At 35.9% G+C, this 19,964-nt stretch overlaps 1 protein-coding gene across 1 annotated transcript in view; it reads left to right on the top strand.

Moving 5' to 3' along the window:
• The window catches only part of LOC119627896 (ankyrin repeat domain-containing protein 30B-like), a 53,658-nt gene extending 34,608 nt beyond the window's left edge, over positions 1 to 19,050 (top strand). The window contains 4 exon segments of the mRNA XM_073019521.1: positions 15,053 to 15,266; positions 16,580 to 16,763; positions 17,837 to 18,800; positions 18,803 to 19,050. Of these exon segments, the coding sequence (XP_072875622.1) occupies positions 15,053 to 15,266; positions 16,580 to 16,763; positions 17,837 to 18,800; positions 18,803 to 18,963 (1,523 nt within the window). The 3' untranslated portion in view covers positions 18,964 to 19,050.
• The last annotated feature ends 914 nt before the right edge of the window (positions 19,051 to 19,964 follow it).

A 19,964-nucleotide genomic window follows, 5' to 3' on the forward strand; every position in this document is an offset into this window, starting at 1 on the left:
TAATGATATAAGTGATTCTGAAGTGTATCTTGTAGTTCAGAAGCTCTCATAATTTATAACCAGTATATGTTAGCCATGTGTGAGATTCATAGATGCCATGTGATAAATGAGCTCTAGATGATGAAATGGTTTGTAAAATTTTGCTTGTGTGTTTTTTGCTTTTTTTTCTTTTTCACATAAAAATTTTAAACTCAATGTTTTTGTTTATAAAGAAAATAGTTACAAATTTACTTTTTGTCACCTGGGACTGCACATTTTTGATATAGTTTGAACCTAGACTTTTTTTAAACTTGTGAAAAATTAGGTCACTTATGACTATTATTTTTATATAAATTTCTGATATATTTATCCAAAATTTCCCAAGTACTTTCTTAATATATTGGCGCATTAGAAAGAGACTATATCATTATAATTTTTTTAAAAAATATATTCAATAAAATGTTTTAAAGTCCATATCTGTATCATTCATTGACACAATAGTTTCATTAATCTTTAAACTTTAAATGACTAGACATAAATTTCATTGATATAAAAGTATACATATCTTTGAAGAATCTTATTGATGAATAATTTATCCTGGAAAATGAACTAGTCATAAATCTTGCTGAGTCAATCAAAGAAAGTAACAGTAAAACATTAATTCCTGAAAGAAAATGAGGGTTGGGAGCAAGATGGCCGAATAGGAACAGCTCCAGTCTCCAACTCCCAGCGCGAGCGACACAGAAGACCGGCGATTTCTGCATTTTCAACTGAGGTACTGGGTTCATCTCACTGGGGAGTGCCAGACGATCGGTGCTGGTCAGCTGCTGCAGCCCGACCAGCGAGAGCTGAAGCAGGGCGAGGCATTGCCTCACCTGGAAAGCGCAAGGGGGAAGGGAATCCCTTTTCCTAGCCAGGGGAACTGAGACACACAACACCTGGAAAATCGGGTAACTCCCACCCCAATACTGCGCTTTAAGCAGACAGGCACACCAGGAGATCATATCCCACACCTGGCCGGGAGTGTCCCACACCCACGGAGCCTCCCTCATTGCTAGCACAGCAGTCTGTGATCTACCGGCAAGGCAGCAGCGAGGCTGGGGGAGGGGCGCCCGCCATTGCTGAGGCTTAAGTAGGTAAACAAAGCTGCTGGGAAGCTCGAACTGGGTGGAGCTCACAGCAGCTCAAGGAAACCTGCCTGTCTCTGTAGACTCCACCTCTGGGGACAGGGCACAGTAAATAATAACAAACGCAGCAGCTCTGCAGACGCAAACGACTCTGTCTGACAGCTTTGAAGAGAGCAGTGGATCTCCCAACACGGAGGTTGAGATCTGAGAAGGGACAGACTCCCTGCTCAAGTGGGTCCCTGACCCCTGAGTAGCCTAACTGGGAGACATCCCCCACTAGGGGCAGTCTGACACACCACACCTCACAGGGTGGAGTACACCCCTGAGAGGAAGATTCCAAAGCAAGAATCAGACAGGTACACTCGCTGTTCAGAAATATTCTATCTTCTGCAGCCTCTGCTGCTGATACCCAGGCAAACAGGGTCTGGAGTGGACCTCAAGCAATCTCCTACAGCTACAACCTACAGCTGAGGATCCTGACTGTTAGAAGGAAAGCTATCAAACAGGAAGGACACCTACACCAAAACCCCATCAGTACATCACCATCATCAAAGACCAGAGGCAGATAAAACCACAAAGATGGGGAAAAAGCAGGGCAGAAAAGCTGGAAATTCAAAAAATAAGAGCGCATCTCCCCCGGCAAAGGAGCGCAGCTCATCGCCAGCAACGGATCAAAGCTGGACGGAGAATGACTTCGACGAGATGAGAGAAGAAGGCTTCAGTCCATCAAATTTCTCAGAGCTAAAGGAGGAATTACGTACCCAGCGCAAAGAAACTAAAAATCTTGAAAAAAAAGTGGAAGAATTGATGGCTAGAGTAATTAATGCAGAGAAGCTCACAAACGAAATGAAAGAGACGAAAACCATGGCACGAGAAATACGTGACAAATGCACAAGCTTCAGTAACCGTCTCGATCAACTGGAAGAAAGAATGTCAGCGATGGAGGATCAAATGAATGAAATGAAGTGAGAAGAGAAACCAAAAGAAAAAAGAAGAAAAAGAAATGAACAAAGCCTGCAAGAAGTATGGGATTATGTAAAAAGACCAAATCTACGTCTGATTGGGGTGCCTGAAAGTGAGGGGGAAAATGGAACCAAGTTGGAAAACACTCTTCAGGATATCATCCAGGAGAACTTCCCAAACCTAGTAGGGCAGGCCAACATTCAAATCCAGGAAATACAGAGAACGCCACAAAGATACTCCTCGAGAAGAGCAATTCCAAGACACATAATTGCCAGATTCACCAAAGTTGAAATGAAGGAAAAAATCTTAAGGGCAGCCAGAGAGAAAGGTCGGGTTACCCACAAAGGGAAGCCCATCAGACTAACAGCAGATCTCTCGGCAGAAACTCTTCAAGCCAGAAGAGAGTGGGGGCCAATATTCAACATTCTTAAAGAAAAGAATTTTAAACCCAGAATTTTATATCCAGCCAAACTAAGTTTCATAAGTGAAGGAGAAATAAAATCCTTTACAGATAAGCAAATGCTTAGAGATTTTGTCACCACTAGGCCTGCCTTACAAGAGACCCTGAAGGAAGCACTAAACATGGAAAGGAACAACCGGTACCAGCCATTGCAAAAACATGCCAAAATGTAAAGACCATCAAGGCTAGGAAGAAACTGCATCAACTAACGAGCAAAATCACCAGTTAATATCATCATGGCAGGATCAAGTTCACACATAACAATCTTAACCTTAAATGTAAATGGACTAAATGCTCCAATTAAAAGACACAGACTGGCAAACTGGATCAAGAGTCAAGATCCATCAGTCTGCTGTATTCAGGAGACCCATCTCACACGCAGAGACATACATAGGCTCAAAATAAAGGGATGGAGGAAGATTTACCAAGCAAATGGAGAACACAAAAAAGCGGGGGTTGCAATACTAGTCTCTGATAAAACAGACTTTAAACCATCAAAGATCAAAAGAGACAAAGAAGGCCATTACATAATGGTAAAGGGATCAATTCAACAGGAAGAGCTAACTATCCTAAATATATATGCACCCAATACAGGAGCACCCAGATTCATAAAGCAAGTCCTTAGAGACTTACAAAGAGACTTAGACTCCCATACAATAATAATGGGAGACTTCAACACTCCACTGTCAACATTAGACAGATCAACGAGACAGAAAGTTAACAAGGATATCCAGGAATTGAACTCATCTCTGCAGCAAGCAGACCTAATAGACATCTATAGAACTCTCCACCCCAAATCAACAGAATATACATTCTTCTCAGCACCACATCGTACTTACTCCAAAATTGACCACGTAATTGGAAGTAAAGCACTCCTCAGCAAATGTACAAGAACAGAAATTATAACAAACTGTCTCTCAGACCACAGTGCAATCAAATTAGAACTCAGGACTAAGAAACTCAATCAAAACCGCTCAACTACATGGAAACTGAACAACCTGCTCCTGAATGACTACTGGGTACATAACGAAATGAAGGCAGAAATAAAGATGTTCTTTGAAACCAATGAGAACAAAGATACAACATACCAGAATCTCTGGGACACATTTAAAGCAGTGTGTAGAGGGAAATTTATAGCACTAAATGCCCACAAGAGAAAGCTGGAAAGATCTAAAATTGACACTCTAACATCGCAATTAAAAGAACTAGAGAAGCAAGAGCAAACACGTTCGAAAGCTAGCAGAAGGCAAGAAATAACTAAGATCAGAGCAGAACTGAAGGAGATAGAGACACAAAAAACCCTCCAAAAAATCAATGAATCCAGGAGTTGGTTTTTTGAAAAGATCAACAAAATTGACAGACCACTAGCAAGACTAATAAAGAAGAAAAGAGAGAAGAATCAAATCGACGCAATTAAAAATGATAAAGGGGATATCACCACCGACCCCACAGAAATACAAACTACCATCAGAGAATACTATAAACACCTCTACGCAAATAAACTGGAAAATCTAGAAGAAATGGATAATTTCCTGGACACTTACACTCTTCCAAGACTAAACCAGGAAGAAGTTGAATCCCTGAATAGACCAATAGTAGGCTCTGAAATTGAGGCAATAATTAATAGCCTACCAACCAAAAAAAGTCCAGGACCAGATGGATTCACAGCTGAATTCTACCAGAGGTACAAGGAGGAGCTGGTACCATTCCTTCTGAAACTATTCCAATCAATAGAAAAAGAGGCAATCCTCCCTAACTCATTTTATGAGGCCAACATCATCCTGATACCAAAGCCTGGCAGAGACACAACAAAAAAAGAGAATTTTAGACCAATATCCCTGATGAACATCGATGCAAAAATCCTCAATAAAATACTGGCAAACCGGATTCAGCAGCACATCAAAAAGCTTATCCACGATGATCAAGTGGGCTTCATCCCTGGGATGCAAGGCTGGTTCAACATTCGCAAATCAATAAACATAATCCAGCATATAAACAGAACCAAAGACAAGAACCACATCATTATCTCAATAGATGCAGAAAAGGCTTTTGACAAAATTCAACAGCCCTTCATGCTAAAAACGCTCAATAAATTCGGTATTGATGGAACGTACCTCAAAATCATAAGAGCTATTTATGACAAACCCACAGCCAATATCATACTGAATGGGCAAAAACTGGAAAAATTCCCTTTGAAAACTGGCACAAGACAGGGATGCCCTCTCTCACCACTCCTATTCAACATAGTGTTGGAAGTTCTGGCTAGGGCAATCAGGCAAGAGAAAGAAATCAAGGGGATTCGGTTAGGAAAAGAAGAAGTCAAATTGTCCCTGTTTGCAGACGACATGATTGTATATTTAGAAAACCCCATTGTCTCAGCCCAAAATCTCCTTAAGCTGATCAGCAACTTCAGCAAAGTCTCAGGATACAAAATTAATGTGCAAAAATCACAAGCATTCTTATACACCAGTGACAGTCAAACAGAGAGCCAAATCATGAATGAACTTCCATTCACAATTGCTTCAAAGAGAATAAAATACCTAGGAATCCAACTTACAAGGGATGTAAAGGACCTCTTCAAGGAGAACTACAAACCACTGCTCAGTGAAATCAAAGAGGACACAAACAAATGGAAGAACATACCATGCTCATGGATAGGAAGAATCAATATCATGAAAATGGCCATACTGCCCAAGGTAATTTATAGATTCAATGCCATCCCCATCAAGCTACCAATGAGCTTCTTCACAGAATTGGAAAAAACTGCTTTAAAGTTCATATGGAACCAAAAAAGAGCCCGCATCTCCAAGACAATCCTAAGTCAAAAGAACAAAGCTGGAGGCATCACGCTACCTGACTTCAAACTATACTACAAGGCTACAGTAACCAAAACAGCATGGTACTGGTACCAAAACAGAGATATAGACCAATGGAACAGAACAGAGTCCTCAGAAATAATACCACACATCTACAGCCATCTGATCTTTGACAAACCTGAGAGAAACAAGAAATGGGGAAAGGATTCCCTATTTAATAAATGGTGCTGGGAAAACTGGCTAGCCATAAGTAGAAAGCTGAAACTGGATCCTTTCCTTACTCCTTATACGAAAATTAATTCAAGATGGATTAGAGACTTAAATGTTAGACCTAATACCATAAAAATCCTAGAGGAAAACCTAGGTAGTACCATTCAGGACATAGGCATGGGCAAAGACTTCATGTCTAAAACACCAAAAGCAATGGCAACAAAAGCCAAAATTGACAAATGGGATCTCATCAAACTAAAGAGCTTCTGCACAGCAAAAGAAACTACCATCAGAGTGAGCAGGCAACCTACAGAATGGGAGAAAATTTTTGCAATCTACTCATCTGAGAAAGGGCTAATATCCAGAACCTACAAAGAACTCAAACAAATTTACAAGAAAAAAACAAACAACCCCATCCAAAAGTGGGCAAAGGATATGAACAGACATTTCTCAAAAGAAGACATTCATACAGCCAACAGACACATGAAAAAATGCTCATCATCACTGGCCATCAGAGAAATGCAAATCAAAACCACAATGAGATACCATCTCACACCAGTTAGAATGGCGATCATTCAAAAGTCAGGAAACAACAGGTGCTGGAGAGGATGTGGAGAAATAGGAACACTTTTACACTGTTGGTGGGATTGTAAACTAGTTCAACCATTATGGAAAACAGTATGGCGATTCCTCAAGGATCTAGAACTAGATGTACCATATGACCCAGCCATCCCATTACTGGGTATATACCCAAAGGATTATAAATTATGCTGCTATAAGGACACATGCACACGTATGTTTATTGCAGCACTATTCACAATAGCAAAGAGTTGGAATCAACCCAAATGTCCATCAGTGACAGATTGGATTAAGAAAATGTGGCACATATACACCATGGAATACTATGCAGCCATCAAAAAGGATGAGTTTGTGTCCTTTGTAGGGACATGGATGCAGCTGGAAACCATCATTCTTAGCAAACTATCACAAGAACAGAAAACCAAACACCGCATGTTCTCACTCATAGGCGGCAACTGAACAATGAGATCACTTGGACTCGGGAAGGGGAACATCACACACCGGGGCCTATCATGGGGAGGGGGGAGGGGGGAGGGATTGCATTGGGAGTTATACCTGATGTAAATGACGAGTTGATGGGTGCAGCACACCAACATGGCACAAGTATACATATGTAGCAAACCTGCACGTTGTGCACATGTACCCTACAACTTGAAGTTTAATAATAATAAATTAATTAAAAAATAAAAAAAAAAGAAAGGCACATTAATCATGTTATCAATGGGTAATAATAAAGAATGGAAGTGTATTTATTATACATGTATAGAGATTATGATGCTGAGTTCATTAAAGCAAAAATATCCTTTGAAAGAAGACTTACAGCAAATGGCAGAGATCGTGAAAAGAGATCATAAAATAAAAGATCTTGCTTCTTATTAAAAAAAAAAAAAAAAAAAAAAAGAAAAGAAAATGAGGGTTGATATTTACCTAAACTTATCTGGGTAAATGGCAACTATCAGGCATAGTGTGTTTTTTGCGGGGAGAGGAATACAGGAGACTGCTTTTTTGAAGGAAAAAAATCATACAAGCTTTTTATAAGTCTTACGTCAGGGTTTTGATAAGGAAGCAGAGCCATTCATGACCACTCAGGACATAGAACTGATGCTGCGTTTTCTCTTTCCTCTGGGAGCCTCTTTGCAATTCACTAAGAGCTTTTCCTGAGACCCTTGTCTTGACTGGTGCTTGTGCTCCTCATTAGGGTATCCAAACTTGAGGCTAGTTTTGTCAGTCCAGTCCAGCTTGTCAGTGTACTTTTGTTCAGCTTCATCTTTCTTTCTGGAGCTGAGTACAGAATTCAGGGCACTGGGCATTACACAGACCTGTCGATAACCTGAGGCAACAAAGAGTTCTTACCAGTAAGACAATGACAAAGCATATTCTTACCCGCTTCTGCCACAGTATATTCTAACCTGCGGTCACCATTTGTTGGCTGTGAGGTTGCACTGCACACCCCATTACAAAATTTGCTGACTCAAGTGCGGATAAGAAAATGATATAGGCTTCTTGAGACCTCCACTTTCTCATTTCTGCAGCAAATCAAGGGCTTTCTCACATGCCCAGATTGCTGCCATGAGAACTAGCATTTGGGAAAACCACCATACTAAGTTTACATATAACCAAAAGAATCATACAGAGGCTGACTCCCCTGGCAGCACTCAGAAACAAATTGCATTCCTCAGTATATGTTAAAGTCACACCCTCCAGGGTGACAACATGTCTCAAGCAAGTGAAAGTAAACTTAAATAGAAGAAGTGGCTCTGTTTTCAGATTAGAAAGATGAGCCAAAAGTTCAGAAAGCTGAAAAAACACAGGGTATCAACACACAACTTTGCTCCTCAACCCTTTGGCAACCACTAATCTTTTTACTCTATCCATAATTTTGGTTTCTGGATAATGTCATTTTTGGAAATATGCATTTAAGTCTTTTCATACTTGATAGTTCATCTCTTTTTAGTCCTTAGTAATATTCCATTGTATGACTATAGCACAGTTTATACACTCATCTTTCTAAGGTTATCATTGTTACTTCACAAATTGGTTGAATTTTTGCATGCATGTTCATAAGGCAGTTCTCTTGTTTGTAACAATATCATCTGGTTTTGATTTAGAGTAATGCTAGCATTATACACTGAATTGAAATGTACTCTGTATTAAGCTATTTGTGCATTGCTATAGATAAATACATGAGATTGGGTAATTTATGAAGAAATAGGTTTCATTGGCTCACAGTTCTACAGGTTGTACAGGAAGCATAACATGGGGCTCTGCTTCTGGGGAGGCCTGTGGAAGCTTACAATTATAGTGGAACCTGAAGAAGAACTAGCATATCATATGGCTGGAGCAGGAGCAAGAGAGAGAGGTGGGAGGTGCCATGCACATTTAAATGACCAATTTTCATGAGAATCACTATTATGAGTACAGCACCAAAGGCATGGTACTAAATTGTGAGAAATCTTCCCTCATGATGCATTCACCTCTCACGAAGCTTTACTTCCAACATTGGGGATTACATTTCAATGGGAGGTTTTGGTGGGGACACACATCCAAACTATATCATAACTTTTAATTTTAGGAGTAGAGTTTGTTTAAAATTATATCTCTTTTTTTTTTCTAAAATATTTGGTAGAACTCACCAGTGTAGGAATCTTGGCCTGGACTTTTCACTCTAGGAAGATTTTTAACTATAGCTTAATCTTTTATATATTTCGGGCAATGCAGGCTATCTATTTTTTCTTCAGATATTGTATTTTTTTGACTATTGCCTAAATTTTATTTTCCTGTTGTTGACATCATTTATATTTTGGCAAAAGAGAGTTTGATCTTTTCCATAAATATTTCCTCTGAACCTTTGCCAGAATCAGTATACTGTCATTCCTAGTTAAAAAGTTTTTCTTATATTATACTTTAAGTTCTAGGTTACCTGTGCAGAATGTGCAGGTTTGTTACATATGTATACACATTCCATGGTAGTTTTCTGTACTCATCAAACCATTATCTACATTAGGTATTTCTCCTAATGCTACCCCTCCCCTAGCCCCTCACCCCCCAACAGGCCCTGGTGTGTGATGTTCCCCTCTCTGTGTCCATATGTTCTCATTGTTCAACTCCCACTTATGAGTGAGAATAAGTGGTGTTTGGTTTTCTGTTCTTGTGTTAGTTTGCTGAGAATGATGGTTTCCAGCTTCATACATGTCCCTGCAAAGGACATGAATTCATATTCTGTTTTATGGCTGCATAGTGTTTTGTGGTCTATATGTGCCATATTTTCTTTATCCAGTCTATCATTAATGGACATTTGGGTTGGTTCCAAGTCTTTGCTATCGCAAATAGTGCCCCAATAAACATACGTGTGCATTTGTCTTTATAGTAGAATGATTTATAATCCTTTGGATATATAACCAGTAATGGGATTGCTGGATCAAATGGTATTTCTAGTCCTAGATCCTTGAGGAATCGCCACACTGTCTTCCACAATGGTTGAACTAATTGACACTCCCACCAACAGTGTGAAATTGTTCCTATTTCTCCATATGCTCTCCAGCATCTGTTGTTTCCTGACTTTAATGATCACCATTCAACTGGCGTGAGATGGCATCTCATTGTGGTTTTGATTTGCATTTTTATGATGACCAGTGATAATGAGCATTTTTTCATGTGTCTCTTGGCTGCATGAATGTCTTCTTTTAAGAAGTATCTGTTCATATCCTTTGCACACTTTTTGATGGGGTTGTTTCTTTTTTTCTCATAAATTTGTTCAAGTTCTTGTAGATTCTGGATATTAGCCCTGTGTCAGATGGATAGATTGCAAAAATTTTCTCCCATTCTGTAGGTTGCTTGTTCATTTTGATGCTAGTTTCTTTTGCTGTGCCAAAGCTCTTTAGGTTAATTTAGTCCCATTTGTCAATGTTGGCTTTTGTTGCCATTGCTTTTAGTGTTTTAGTCATGAAGTCTTTGCCCATGCCTATGTCCTGAATGGTATTGCCTAGGTTGTCTTCTAGGCTTTTTATGGTTTTAGATCTTATGTTTTAGTCTTTAATGTGTCTTGTGTTAATTTTTGTATAAGGTGTAAGGAAGGGGTCAAGTTTCAGTTTTCTGCATATGACCAACCAGCTTTCTCAACACCATTTATTAAATAGGGAATTCTTTCCCAATTGCTTTTTTTCAGTTTTGTCAAATATCAGATGGTAATTTTCACATTTCAATGAATTTGTCAATCTTTTCTAAGTTGTCATGTGTATTCACATAAATTTTATATTATTACCTTGTATTTTTAAGTATCTGTAGAATCTGAAATAATGTCACATTAACTCATTTTCAAAGTTGGTAATTTGTTGCTTTTTCTTTTCAAGAGCTAGTTTGGCTAGGTAGACTTTTGCTTTTATTGATCCTCTCAAAGTGTTTGGTATTGTTCAAGTTTTCTATCATTTTTGTGTTTTATTAATTCCATCTCTGATGTTTTAGTTCTCTTTGCCTATTATTTTAAAAATCTCTAGTTGGGAGCTTATCAGCAACATAAATTGAATTCTCACAATTTTGGAAGCTGCACAGTTCAAGATCAAGGTCTCATCAGATTTGATGCCTGAAGAGGTACCACTTCATGATTCATCGATACATTCTTTTCCCCTGTGTCCTCACATGGCAGAAAGGCTAAAGAGGCTTGCTGGGGTTATTTCTATCAGAGCTTAAATCCATTTATGAAGGGTTGGTCCTCGTGACTTAATTACATCCAAAAACTCCTATCTCTATGATTTGATTTTAGCGTATGAAAATTGCAAGGAGAAAAACATTCAAACCAATACAGATATTTATCATTTCCTGTCCTCTGCTTCCACTGAGTTTACTTTCTTCTTCTTCTTCTTTTTTTAGTTTCGTAAGGTAAAAGTCAAAATTATTTATTTGAGAGTCTTCTAATATAGACATTCGTACCGAAAATTTTTATTTAAGTGCTGTTGTAGATGCATTTTGCAATATCTAATGTGTTGCGTTTTCGTTTGAAGTTAGTTCAAAATACTTTCTAATTTTCCTTTTTATTATTTTTTGAACCGACCCAGGGTTATTTGGATGTATGTTACTTAATTTGCAATGGTTGAGTTGTTCCAGGTACATTTTTATTATTGATTTTTAATTTGATTGCTTTGGGGTCAGGTAATATGTTTTGTATGACTTAAAACCTTCTTGATCCTTTTATTAAGATATGATCTAGAATATAGTCTTTGAGTACTTCAAAAGAATGGTGTTGTCTATCATATTCTTACTGATTTTCTGCCTCCTTATTCTACCACTTGAGTAAGGGGTTTAGAAATTTTAGACTATACTTGGGCATTTGTCCATTTCTTTTGCAGTTCTATTTTTGTATCATGTATTTTGAAGCATTTATGTTATTATGTACAGAAATATTTAGGACTGTTATGTTTTCTTGATTAAGTGAACCCTTTGTCACTATAAAATGAGTTTGTTTATTGCTGGTAATAGTTTTGCTATGAAATGTACTTTGGTATTAATACAACCACTCTTCCTCAACCTTCTTTTGTCAAGTGGTAGTGTGGTATATCTTGTTTCATCTTTAACCAATTTTTGTCTTTATATTTAAAGTTTATTTATTATAGGCATTATACAGATAGATCTTACTTTTATATCCATTCTAACAATCTGCCTTTGAACAGTGGTTTTTAGACTAGTTTAATTTATTATGTAATTATTGATATGATAAAAGTTGTCTGTCATCATGCTGTTTGATTTCTATTAGTCCCAGATCTTCTTTGTTTTGCTTTTGTTCTTTATCTACTTCCTTCAGACTAGTTTAGTAATTTTTATGATTTAGTTTTATGTGTGTGTGTGTATATATATATATATATATATATATATAGGTATAACTTTTTTAGTTATTGGTCTAGTTTTATATTTCTTTATGATTTAGTCATATCTTTTTGTGGTATAAGTTTATTTGGTTATTAGGTATAACTCTGCTTTGCTGTCTTAGTGGCTTTTTAGGATTTGTTGTGTATGGATTTACTTCATCACAACCCACCTTCAAGTAATATTATATCATATCATAGATGGTATAAGAAATTACAATTGTATATTTTCATTTCTTCACTTCCAGCCAGATTCCAGCCTGGATCTGTGGGATTGTAGCTTTCATTAAGTTTAGAATATGTTTAACCAATTTTTCCTCAAATGTTTTATTCTGTTTCTCATCCTATCTGTTTGGGGACTTATATATTACCTGCTGGGAGTTTGCTCGTAGTTCTCTAGTGTCTGAAATTTGTGAATCTTTTCTTTCATGATGGCAAATCAATCTATGCTCATATCTACTCAGTGTAGCTTTCATCTCTGGCATTGTAACTTGTATCTATACAAGTGCAATTTAGTTTTTGAAAGTATCTTCTATTGCTCTACTTATCTTATGGATTTTTATTGTAGAATAGAGTTGAGTTACTTATAAACAACTTGATCCTTTTCATTTTTGCTTTTTATAGTTTGAGCTAACTCCCCACACCTGAGGCAAGGCTTTTCTGACTATTCATTTTCCTGTGAAGTCTGAGTCTTCCAGGTAAATCTATAAAAATAGATACTCTTCTTGCCACTATGTGAGCACCAGGTGTGATTTTCTCTAAATTTATAAGTCCCCCACTCCGACCCAGCTTGGTCTTTTTTTTATTTTATTTTTTAATTTTTTTTTTGTTATTGTCATACTTTAAGTTCTAGGGTACATGTGCATAACATGCAGGTTTGTTACATATGTGTACTTGTGCCATGTTGGCGTGCTGCACTCATCAACTCGTCAGCACCCATCAATTCATCATTTACATCAGGTATAACTCCCAATGCAATCCCTCCCCCCTCCCCACTCCCCATGATAGGCCCCAGTGTATGATGTTCCCCTTCCTGAGCCCAAGTGATCTCATTGTTCAGTTCCCACCTATGAGTGAGAACATGCGGTGTTTGGTTTTCTGTTCTTGTGAGAATTTGCTGAGAATGACAGCTTGGTCTTAGGTAGTTTTCTGTCTCACATGCAATCTTTATTATTTTGCTAAATACTGGGAGGGGGTTTCCAGGGGTTTCTTGCTGTTGCTTCTATATCTCTCTCCTCCTTAGTGCTTTGTTCTGTAATGTCTCTCTGCTTTGGTTTTACCAGACTCTGAGCTTCATCACTGTAACCAAGAGAGTCTGGTAGGTTCCACTTCAGTTTTTTCTTCCTGTGTCATGTCTTGGAATCTCTGTCAAGGCAGGAAGCTGAAACATTCATAAGGTTTGTTTCCCAATTTTTTTTCTGTTTTTCAGGGATTATCGTCTTCTTTGCCTAATGTTCAGTGTCTAAAAAAAATGTTTAATGCATTTCGTGTGTTTTATTTTTAGTTATTTGAGCTAAGAAGAAAAATCAATACCCGTTGTTCTCTTTTGGCTGGAGGCAGACTACTCTAGAGCTTCAGCACATGCCACACACTGGATAAAATGCTTTTCTTCCCCCTTTGCTCAGCTGCTTCCTTTTCAATCTTCTTTCCACAGTGTAACCGTACATTCCTCAGGGGAATTTTGCATGGGCCTAGTATATATCTTATTCTTAGCAATCTGTTTTCTTAAAGTATCTATCTGAATTTATAATTGCCACTTTTCTGGGGCTTTGCTTTTCAGTATATTTTAAGCTAAACAAGGGCAGAGGTTTTTTTTTTTTTTTTTTTTTTCTGTTTAATCTGCAGAGCTTAGTATAATGCGTTCCACATGGTAGCCAATCAATATATATTTGTTCGATGTTGCGGGATGTCAGGGACCCCAAACAGAGGGACCAGCTGAAGCCAAGGCAGAAGAACATAAATTGTGAAGATTTCATGGACATTTATTAGTTCACCAAATTAATACTTTTATAATTTCTTATGCTTGTCTTTACTGCAGTCTCTGAACATAAATTGTGAAGATTTCATGGACACTTATCACTTCCTCAATCAATACCCTTGTGATTTCCTATGCCTGTCTTTACTTTGATCTCTTAATCCCATCATCTTCATAAGCTGAGGAGGATGTATGTCACCTCAGGACCCTGTGATGATTGCATTAACTGCACAAATTGTTTGTAGAGCATGTGTGTTTGAACAATATGAAATCTGGGCACCTTGAAAAAAGAACAGGATAACAGCAATGTTCAGGGAACAAGGAAGATAACCTTAAACTCTGACTGCTGGAGAGCCGGGCAGAAGACAGCCATATTTCTCTTCTTTCAAAAGCAAATAGGAGACCTATCACTGAATTCTTTTTCTCAGCAAGGAACATCCCTGAGAAAGAGAATGCGTCCCTGAGGGGAGGCCTCTAAAAAGGCCACTTTGTGGGTGGCTGTCTTTTATGGTCATAGACAAAGGGATGAAATAAGTCCTGGTCTCCCATAGCGCTCCCAGGCTTATTAGGACAAGGGAATTCCCACCTAATAAATTTTGGTCAGACCAATTGTCTCCTCTCAAATGCTGTCTCCTGATAAGATATTATCAATGACAATGTGTACCCGAAACTTCATTAGCAATTTTAATTTCAGCCCGTCCTGTGATCTCACTCTGCCTCATTTGCTTTGTGATATTTTATTACCTTGTGAAGCATGTGATCTTTGTGACCCACACCCTATTTGTACACTCCCTCCCCTTTTGAAAATCGCTAATAAGAACTTGCTGGTTTTACAGCTCAAGGAGCATCACGGAACCTGCTACATGTGATGTCTCTCCCAGACACCCAGCTTTAAAATTTCTCTCTTTGTACTCTTTCCCTTTATTTCTCAGATCAACTGAAACTTAGGGAAATAGAAAAGAACCCATGTGAATTATCAGGAGTGAGTTTCCCCCAGTAGTTCAGTGTATAAGTGATTGTTAAAATATGCAGCCCTTTATATCCCAAAAGTACTAATATATTTTATTTCTATCTCTTCCTTGAGACAGATTCAACTAGCCTATCAATAAGCTTGGATGCAGTTCCTTCTTGTAAAAGAGCAAGGGAACTTAAAAAAGATCACTGTGAAAAACTTGCAGCAAAAATTGAACGAATGAAAAATAAGTTTTGTGTACTAAAAAAAGAACTATCAGAAACAAAAGAAATAAATTCACAGTTAGAGAATCAAAAAGTTAAATGGGAACAAGAGCTCTGCAGTGTGAGGTATGACGTCCTAGTTTTAAATGAATATTTCAACTATTTATACTAAAATTATGTAGGATATTTTTGTAATAGCTGACTTACTTTCTGAGGTTTAGCTGGAGAAAAAAATCTCTGTCTTGTAGAGTGTCAAATTCTTTTAAATAATACAAGTTCTTAAATGTGAATATTTCTGCTGATAATTAAATGCATATTTATTTAAATCACAATTTTAATGGCTATATAGAAGGCCATTATTTGGAAATCCTTACTTAACTTACTTAACAAATTAATTTTTTTGATTTTTAAATTTCTGTATTGTAAGTGATGCAAGGCATAACTGCATGCAAATATTTTTCTACCTTTCTAATTATTGACTTGGAATAAATTCTTCAATATAAAAACATTTGACTAAATTATAAGAAGTTTATAAGAAGTTATTTGTTCGTTGCTTCTAAATTATTCTCAAGAAAATTTATATTCATTTACAGCTCAACAAACAGAGTGTGAAATGGCCATTCTTTTCTCCCCCAAAATCAATTTCTTTTAATTATACACGTTTAATGTGCATGGAATGTAGAGAAAATACAGAATAATTTATTAGTTTATTCAACATCTCTTGCTCTCCTACATAAATAAAATTAATTCAGAGTTCTATGTTAAATGCATATTATTTTTATTCTTTAAGTATTATATTCTGTCTTGTGATAAAAGAGATTTAAAATTTGTTGATAAAATATATAATAATCAACAAGATACATTTAAAGCATTACTTAAAAAAGAAGCAAAAGATATATGGGATATCAGATATTAGACTATTTAACCTAATCTGAGATTTTAATATTAAAATTATTTTTAGGGATACTTGCCATATTTTATAAGTATGAATATTTATGTCTAATAAATCAGTATATTGTTCATAAAAACTAACCAGTTAACTTTAATCAGTCACTTTAATCAGTTAACTCTAAATGATCTGTCCTCATTGTGGAGTAATTTTGACTGTGTAAGATTTTTAAAAAGTAATTTTCAACTTATGAATTTGCTGGATAGCTTCCAGTATTCTTTTCCATAACAGTCATTGCTAGTTACAGAAACAGTCGTTAATAGTATGAGAAACTTTCTAACTAGAAGATGTTCTTTCCTCACCATTTTTCAAGTATGTATGTTATTTGGAAGAGGTTCGAGTAATAAATACCTGAGAACTAGAAAGAAAAAAAAATTCAAGAATATAGGAATTTTATTGGAGTAATAAACTAATGTAGTAATAAATATATCTCACAGTGAATTCTATTTTCTAACAAAATGAATTTTAAGATAAGTATGTTTAATGGCAGATTGACTTTAAACCAAGAAGAAGAGAAGAGAAGAAATGCCAATATATTAAATGAAAAACTTAGGAAAGAATTAGGAAGAATCGAAGAGCAACATAGGAAAGAGTTAGAAGTGAAACAAGAACTTGAACAGGCTCTCAGAATACAAGATATGGAAGTGAAGAGTGTAAGAAGTAATTTAAGTCAGGTAAATCAATCTCTGATAAAAATTTTATATTTCTAACTTTATTTCCCTCTGATTTAGTATGAATTATTCAGATCTAAATCAGACAAAAATGTTATCTTAAAATTATCACTTTTGTAGCTACGGTTATTTGTTATGAATTATGACATCCATGTAGTATCTTATTTCAGTACAAAGAGCTTTTGAAAACAATGATTATCCCTACCGTATACTTAGTGATAATTTATTAGTACGTAGTTTTTTCCTAGCAACATAGTTAACATTTAATACTGACTCAAACATTATGAAGAGGAAGCAAAAGTTATTGTCATAGTAAACAAGCTCATGGTTTTCTATGTAGGGCTCTCTAGATTTTATCATCTTTCTTTTGTTTTGGAAATTGAAGACTTCTTTTATATTTACATATTTACCCAGTAGAATTAACTGAGATTTGGTGGAGAGGTCCTGGATGTAGACTCATAAGACTGGGAGAAAATCCTACAACTTGTTTATATTTTTAATCTTTTCCTTTCAGAATTGTGATACCTAAAAGTGCTTGTTACAATGTCTCAATTTATCAAAAATTCATAAATATAATTCTTAAAATTAACTATATATTTTTAAAAAATAGAATATCTAGAGAATATTCTCAGGAAAAAGGAACTGAAAGAACTTTGGGAAATTTTTTCTGTCTAAATATATGCAGCACTAAGGCTCTTAGTATGGGATCTTGTATAAGTTAGACATCAGAGTGTAAACCCAGTTTTTGTAGGCAGTCAAATTGATTAATCTTTTATTTTATGCTGTTGAGTTTGTTGTAATTCAGGGAACATTTTTTTTTTTCAATTCTGAGGCTCTTAAAAATTCTCTAATCATTTATTTTGTACTTTCATGAATTCATTGTCTTCAAATAAATGTTTGAACTTTGGGGAATTTATGCTCTATAGCATTTGAAGTTTTGATTCAATGGTTCTTCAACTGATACCTACTTATAAAAACCCTTTCATTGTATAAATGTACAAGTTATTCTTTAGTTTCAGAGGAACCATGATATGCCATTTTGACTGCTAGCTAAAAGTTTATTTTGTTTTATTTAGGTTTCTCACACTCATGAAAATGAAAATTATCTCCTACATGAAAATCGCATGTTGAAAAAGGAAATTGCCATGCTAAAACTGGAAATAGCCAAACTAAAACACCAACGCCAGGAGAATGAAAATAAATACCTTAAGGAACTTAAGATTTTAAATGAAAAAACTGCTGAACTTCAAATGAAAAACGAAATTGCCATGCTAAAACTGGAAATAGCCAAACTAAAACACCAACGCCAGGAGAATGAAGATAAATACCTTAAGAAAATTAAGATTTTAAAAGAAAAAACTGCTGAACTTCAAATGACTCTAAAACTGAAAGTGGAATCATTAACAAAAAGGGCATCTCAATATAGTGAGCAGCCTAAAGTTCCGATGGCTGAGAGCACAATGCTCACTTCTAAATTGAAGGAAAAACAAGACAAAGAAATACGGGAGAGAGAAATTGAATCATACCATCCTAGACTGGCTTCTGCTATACAAGACCGTGATCAAATATTGACATCAAGAAAAAGCCAAGGACTTGCTTTCCACATTGCAGGAGATGCTTCTCTGCAAGGCAAAATTAATGTTGATGTGAATAATACAATATATAACAATAAGGTGCTCCATCAACCACTTGCTGAAGCTCAAAGGAAATCCAAAAGCCTAAAAATTAATCTCAATTATGCAGGAGATGCTCTGAGGGAAAATACATTGGTTTCAGAACATGCACAAAGAGAGCGAGATGAAACACAGTATCAAATGAAGAAAGCTGAACACATGTATCAAAATGAACAAGATAATGTGAACATACACAATGAACAGCAGGAGTCTCTGGAGCAGAAATTATTTCAACTACAAAGCAAAAATATGTGGCTTCGACAGCAATTAATTCATGCACATAAGAAAGCTGATAACAAAAGCAAGATAACAATTAATATTCAGCTCCTTGAGGGGAAAATGCAACATCATCTCCTAAAAGAGAAAAATGTAATTACAGTAACCATTTAAAAGACTGTATATATAAATATGAAAAAGAGAAAGAAGAAAGAGAAGTAAGTATCAAAAAATATAAATACTTGTCAACCTTCCTGAAAGAAAATTTAAAGCATATTTGGTGTTGGTTAAATGCTGAATCTAGTAGAATATAAACAGATGATAAATATACTTACTATGTCAGCTTAGAAACATACCTCATCTCCACCAAATGAAAGTTAAAGCTGAGAGAGACGTTACACTTTGAGTAAAGACATTGTGTCACTGATGAAATTTTAAGTTTAAGATTTTTAATAGATGAACGTTAATGACATTGGGTTTTACTGTTGAAATAAAGGTTTTAATGTCTCTTTGTCACCACATTTTATGACCACATTGAAGCAGATAAATGGGAATGCCCATATCAGCAATTAGTATTTTGAAATTCAGATTCAGTTCAGCAATCTACCTTGACAATTAATTATAAATTTTCCAGAGGAACTGAAGTGTATTTGAAGTATATTTTGAAGTGTACATTTCTGCATCTTGTAATAATACTTTTTTTCAGTAGCTTTTTGTATATTTTAGTTGATATAATTTTATTTTCATTTATGTCAATTTGACTTAAATCTGAACATATTTGAATCTCAAATTACGTATTGTTATAACCTCTCAATTTTTTAAAGACATCTGCATTTTATTAAATAATACCTTAGGAAAAATGTAGTGAATTTTATAATATCAAATTTGATTTAATCACCCCACTGGTATTTATAACTTATTTTGAATATTGTTACAAATAATTTGCTCATAATTTATATTTCAAAGCTCAAAGACTATCATGTCCCAGAGAAAGGTCATTGCAGCTATCTGTGATTTATTAGCTTTGCATTGGATCCCCATTTTACAATTCATGTGGGGTGGCAAGGTTCATGTATAGTACAAAATAAGCGAGTAGAGAAGAGAAACATAGCAGTTGAGGTCAGGAGAGATGTGGAGAGCAGGTTACCTAGGGTCTCTAAAGGCTTTAAAATAAAAATAGTTTTATTCTGAGATAGAAATCTATTGGAAAAATTTCAACAGGTGATTGAATATGTGAGGAACTTTGATGTTGATTTGTGCTTCTAATATAGAAGAAAGAAAGCATTCCACTGTGTAGAATTTACCACCACCAGTC

The sequence above is a fragment of the Chlorocebus sabaeus genome, chromosome 9 (assembly GCF_047675955.1).
Source record: "Chlorocebus sabaeus isolate Y175 chromosome 9, mChlSab1.0.hap1, whole genome shotgun sequence".
In the NCBI taxonomy this organism is placed as follows: Eukaryota; Metazoa; Chordata; class Mammalia; order Primates; family Cercopithecidae; genus Chlorocebus; species Chlorocebus sabaeus.